This window comes from Phragmites australis, chromosome 21 (genome assembly GCF_958298935.1).
Source record: "Phragmites australis chromosome 21, lpPhrAust1.1, whole genome shotgun sequence".
NCBI classification, from domain to species: Eukaryota; Viridiplantae; Streptophyta; class Magnoliopsida; order Poales; family Poaceae; genus Phragmites; species Phragmites australis.
The window spans coordinates 3,294,085-3,299,834 of NC_084941.1; the positions used below are offsets into that span (position 1 = coordinate 3,294,085).

General features: G+C 42.9%; 1 protein-coding gene across 1 annotated transcript; it reads left to right on the forward strand.

The window, feature by feature from the left end:
- The first annotated feature begins 822 nt into the window (after positions 1-822).
- On the forward strand, positions 823-4,514 carry LOC133903043 (heat shock 70 kDa protein, mitochondrial). The gene is made up of 6 exons (XM_062344386.1): positions 823-991; positions 1,621-1,694; positions 1,773-1,851; positions 1,933-2,502; positions 2,588-3,208; positions 3,646-4,514. Exons 1-6 carry the CDS (start codon positions 929-931, stop codon positions 4,273-4,275), a joined length of 2,037 nt encoding a protein of 678 aa, XP_062200370.1. The 5' UTR covers positions 823-928; the 3' UTR covers positions 4,276-4,514.
- Positions 4,515-5,750: the final 1,236 nt, after the last annotated feature.

Below are 5,750 nucleotides of genomic sequence, written 5' to 3' on the forward strand. Positions count from 1 at the left end.
ATCTATTCATACAGCGACGAAAAACCACATATCCCATGTAATGTTTACCGGCGTATGTAACATCCGTACCGGGTTCTATGATAATTGTACTTCATAACTACTATTGTTCGAAAAATTATATTTTGTATCATCCCAATGTTACTTCTTTAGAAAAATTACTCACATAATTTTACATAAACTAAATAAAGAAATATCGACAAAATTACATCAAACCAAAATTAAAGAAAAAATGAACCAATCTTTGATATCATTTGGACTACTATTTACAAAACAAATATTTTCGATCGTTAAACATTCGTGCGCCTCATGGTCTCAACCTCCTCGTAGCTATAGTTGATATTCATTTTCGAAAGAGTTTGAGTTCTTCTATAAGATATTGTGCGGATGTACATTAAATTTTACTTTGGCTATGGCTCATTAAATATATGATTTTTCTAAATTAAAAAAAATATATTAATAAAAAATTGCTGGAGCATTTAGCTGCCGCTCTTTCGCCCATGCGTGAGCGTGAAAATTAATTAACAAGGGTGCAGGAGCATGGGTTACGTGTGCCAACATGATTGACGCTGAACCAGCAACGGCCCGGGCGAGCCAACTTTAGGTGCTGAACCAAACGATCCCCTAATACTTGGGATAAAAAAGAAAGAAAAAACACGAACGCTCGGAGAACCTGGTTCTCGCATCGAGAGCTTTCTACAGCTTTCCATCACCGCGGCGCGGTGCCGCGCGATCGCACCCGACCGACGTGGCGGCCCACCGTCCAGTCACCCAGACGGCCGCGGCGGCCACGACCTCATAAAGCCTCACCACGAGCCAGCCAGCCCAACCCCTCCCCCCCCCCCCCCCCCCCGCCCGCCGCCTCCCGAAGCATCCCCTCCCAAAACCCTCGCCGCTCCTCGCCTCCGCCTGCGCCCGGGACCGGCCATCCATGGCGGCGTCGCTACTCCTCCGGGCCGTGCGCCGGCGGGAGCTCGCGTCCCCTCTCGGATCCGTAACGCTCCCCCCCCCCCCCCCTATTCCGTCCCCGTGTTTTTATTTTACATGCGGTGTGGTCGTGTCGTTCTTGGTACCGTGGTGGTCTAGTGTTGATCAGCACGGAGAAAACGAGCGGTGGGGAAGAGTGGTTGTAGATTAGATGGGATTTCACGTGCTTGAGGGTTTGGCGCGAGAAGGAAGGGTTAGTGCCTGTAGATTTGATGCGCTTGATAGTATTGATGGATCTATTCTGTTCTGGTAGTTACTGGCTCGCTGCTGCGGTAGAAGCAATGAGCTTTCGCGATTTGTGAGAGAGGAGGCTGTGTGTAAATTGTTTGCAGCGCACACAATGACATACTGGGCTTTCTGTTCATGAAAGTGGTGTTATCGTTAGAAGCTTGTAAATTGCTTCCGTGCGCAGTGGAATTACATCAGTAGTGGCGTTATCTCACAAACATGAATAAATTGTCATTTTGGCATGGCCAATCAGTTCTTTTGTTTGCAGTGGCTATATTCTGCACCAGTTTTCTTTAGTTTGCTTAGTCAGTGTAGCTGAGGGGTTTGCTCGGTTAACTTCATAGGCTGTACAATTCGTTTTCCAGCTGGTTTATGAGCTCTTACCGTCTGTAAATGTACTTGTTTCAGCTGGGCGCCAGCTTACAGTCAACATGTGCTGCCAATGTATGCTCAAAATGGGGCAGTTTTGCAAGACCTTTCAGGTAACAATGACCTCTTGCCTTAATTCTACACAGCTTTCAGATTGCAGTAATACTAATTTACATGATAACTGGTTTCAGTGCAAAAACAGCTGGAAATGAGGTCATTGGAATCGATTTGGGAACAACTAACTCGTGTGTTGCTCTTATGGAGGGGAAGGTCAGTATTCGTAAAGAATTTCCCTGTCATGTTTATTCTCTCATTGGTTGTTTGCTAAATTGGACAATTAAATGACTGCAGAACCCAAAAGTTATTGAGAATGCTGAAGGTGCGAGAACAACACCATCTGTTGTCGCTTTTAGTCAGAAGGGTGAACGGCTTGTTGGAACTCCAGCCAAGCGTCAGGCAGTAACCAACCCCCAGAATACTTTCTTTGGAACAAAGCGGTTGATTGGGCGCCGCTTTGATGATCCACAGACACAGAAAGAGATGAAGATGGTGCCGTACAAAATCGTGAAGGCTCCAAATGGAGATGCCTGGGTTGAAACTACTGATGGCAAGCAGTACTCACCAAGTCAGATTGGTGCATTTGTGTTGACCAAGATGAAGGAGACAGCTGAATCTTACCTTAACAAATCTGTCTCGAAGGCAGTTATTACTGTTCCAGCATATTTCAATGACGCACAGCGTCAGGCCACAAAGGATGCAGGCCGCATTGCTGGGCTAGATGTTGAAAGGATCATCAATGAACCGACAGCAGCAGCTCTATCTTATGGAATGAACAACAAAGAGGGTTTGATAGCTGTATTTGATCTTGGAGGAGGAACCTTTGATATCTCTATTCTGGAGATTTCAAATGGAGTTTTTGAGGTATGTCTTCGTAATTTTGAAGTCACGTTTTGATGGAAACATTTTATGAAATACATTCTTTTCTGATTTGATTCTGTGTTGTCAGGTCAAAGCAACAAACGGTGATACTTTCTTGGGTGGCGAAGATTTTGACAATACACTATTGGAATTCTTGGTGAGTGATTTCAAGAGAACCGAGGGCATTGATCTGTCTAAGGATAGATTGGCCCTGCAGAGGCTTCGTGAAGCTGCTGAGAAGGCAAAGGTTGAACTTTCATCGACTGCTCAGACTGAAATCAACCTACCATTCATAACAGCTGATGCTTCAGGAGCAAAGCATTTGAATATCACACTGACAAGGTCAAAGTTTGAAACTCTTGTGCATCATCTGATTGAGAGGACTAGAGATCCTTGCAAGAACTGCTTGAAGGATGCTGGAATATCTACTAAGGAGGTGGATGAAGTTCTTCTTGTTGGTGGAATGACTAGGGTTCCAAAAGTACAGGAGGTGGTCTCTGAAATTTTTGGAAAGAGCCCAAGTAAAGGAGTCAACCCAGATGAAGCCGTGGCCATGGGTGCTGCCATTCAGGGTGGCATTCTCCGTGGAGATGTTAAGGAGCTTCTTCTCCTTGATGTTACACCCCTGTCACTTGGTATTGAGACGCTCGGTGGTATCTTCACCAGATTGATCAACAGGAACACTACAATCCCCACAAAGAAAAGCCAGGTGAGTTATTATATCTTTATTATTTCTCAGCATGCAGCTTCATCTTGTTGAGTATCCCTGATTTAACTTGAGTCTTTTATTAATGTAGTTTGTCTTGACATCTATTTCACATCTGTTGTTTTGGTATGGTCATTAGTTGCAATACAATGCTCTTTTTGGCCTGTACTCCTGTCTTTGCGTGATGAGTTTCTGATACAGCCTCATGTGAAAAGCTTTACTCCTTGCATTTTCACTTGTGTGAAGTGGTTTATGAGCTTTCGGGCTAATTCTTGTAACACATTGGTCGTTGTTCTACCTTTCTTGGTGCCTGTTTCCCTTACAGGGAGGCGCAAAGTCTTTAGATAGGACTATTTGTCTCTGATTCAAGTAGCATTAGCAATTTTTTTCTTAATTCCTCTGGTGCTACTTTGATCTGACCTTTAGCTTTGATTTTTCAGGTGTTCTCAACTGCTGCAGACAATCAGACCCAAGTAGGTATTCGTGTCTTGCAAGGTGAGCGTGAAATGGCTGCAGACAACAAGCTCCTTGGTGAATTTGATCTCGTAGGAATTCCACCTGCCCCAAGAGGCATGCCTCAGATCGAGGTCACATTCGACATTGATGCCAATGGAATCGTGACTGTTTCCGCAAAAGATAAGACCACTGGAAAGGAGCAGAACATCACCATTCGATCCTCTGGTGGGTTATCTGAGGCTGATATCCAGAAGATGGTCCAAGAAGCTGAGCTGCATGCCCAGAAGGATCAGGAACGGAAAGCTCTCATTGACATCAGGAACAGCGCAGACACCACTATCTACAGCATAGAGAAGAGTTTGGGAGAGTACAGGGACAAGATCCCGGCAGAGGTTGCATCTGAGATCGAGACAGCCATTGCTGATCTCCGGCAGGAGATGGCGTCAGATGACATCGAGAAGATCAAGGCCAAGCTTGAAGCCGCGAACAAGGCTGTCTCAAAGATCGGGCAACACATGTCTGGAGGCAGCTCAGGCGATTCACAGTCGGGATCAGGACCTCAGGGTGGCGGTGACCAGGCACCGGAGGCCGAGTACGAGGAGGTTAAGAAGTGAGGCTGCAGAAGACTGAATGGTAGCGTCACATTTAGAACTAGCTACACTTTTTTCCGAGAACACAAGATAGTCAGATGAGATGTAACTTGTGCTGTAATAAGCTTTGGATCTGCCCCCTCTTTGTTTTCTCCTTTTCAGTGGTGTGAAGTCGCACAACATTCTCTAGTAGGTCATGGCTTGGTAGCATATGATGCCATGTTTGGGCCTTAATGCACGAACGCACCGGTGGGATTTTACCATTGTCTGGTTTTGCTGATGCACGAAGGTAGATATGTTATTATGTTCCTAAAGACTAAGTTCTGAGCGTGTATACCTTCGATATGCAGCATATACGTTCGCATATACGTTCAGATGAGTCATTCGTTCAGTATCGGATAAAGACTAAATTTTGAGCGTGTATACATTCGTAGATGAGCCATTCGTTCAGCATCGGATAAAGACTAAATTCCGAGCGTGTATACCTTCGTCATGCAGCATGCACGCTCAGATATTCGTTCAGCATCGGATGTGGAGAAGAAAAATATGACAAAATTGCTGATGTCATTCACATGCAAATTCATTTTAAAACTTTAAAAAACTATAGTTTTCAAACCGAGCATCTAAATTAAAATCCGATCGCAGCATTGTGTTTCGTGGGATAAGAGCTTCAAAACTAGACCCCAGTTGAGTATATTTTGATGATATTTTTTCTAACATCAACTTCATATAAAAAAAATGCTTCTGTGTGCATTATAATTTGCTTATGATTTTTGAAAACTTGATCATGACTATAAAAAACTTGTTTATTCATCAAAATATTTTTCTCAAATCTGTACCCAGTTATGCTAATTTTGCTTTTCAAATTCACATAATATGTTTTTCTGGTTCACATGAATTGCTTGTAATTTGGAACTAATATATTTTTTATGAGTTTACACGGATTTGAGTTTTTCAAATTGAAACAATTTGCTTTCTGGATTTTCTGAATTGCTTGGGTGCGCCTCTCTTCTTTGCTGCTATGCTATGCTAGTCTTTGTTAGGATTACTAAAATTAGAAAAGATGGTTAAATGAAATGTTTTTTCACAGCATATAAAATGCTTTTCTATAGTATATAAAATACTTTTTTCAATACATATGATTTTTGCTTGTGGACAGACAAATTCGCTTTTTCCTAGGTATTATCGCGGGCGTGCTCTGCATGTGTCATACTAATTTACCCTAATTAGAAAAGTAATTAATTAAATATTTTCTTAATTAAGAGTGTGCATGCTATCTTCTTATAGCATGCACAATCAGTATTTAGTCGTGTCCTATTATGTTTGACTGTTTCTGATGCTTCGGTGGTATGTTTTTTATATGCTCAACTCCGAGCTGCTGCACCCTTTTTTTGGTTCTTACAATATCGTACGTTCAATATTTTTGTTGAACCAGAGCAAAATCACTTTAGTTTTGAGCAACGCTTGGATTTTGTGGTACGCTGATGATGCAGCCTGTG

Excerpts from the sequence above, each read along its gene's own strand:
- LOC133903043 (XM_062344386.1), top strand. The coding sequence starts at position 929 with ATGGCGGCGTCGCTACTCCTCCGGGCCGTGCGCCGGCGGGAGCTCGCG. Across the intron at positions 992-1,620 it reads TCGCGTCCCCTCTCGGATCC|CTGGGCGCCAGCTTACAGTC; the intron begins GTAACGCTCCCC and ends TACTTGTTTCAG. Across the intron at positions 2,503-2,587 it reads TTTCAAATGGAGTTTTTGAG|GTCAAAGCAACAAACGGTGA; the intron begins GTATGTCTTCGT and ends CTGTGTTGTCAG.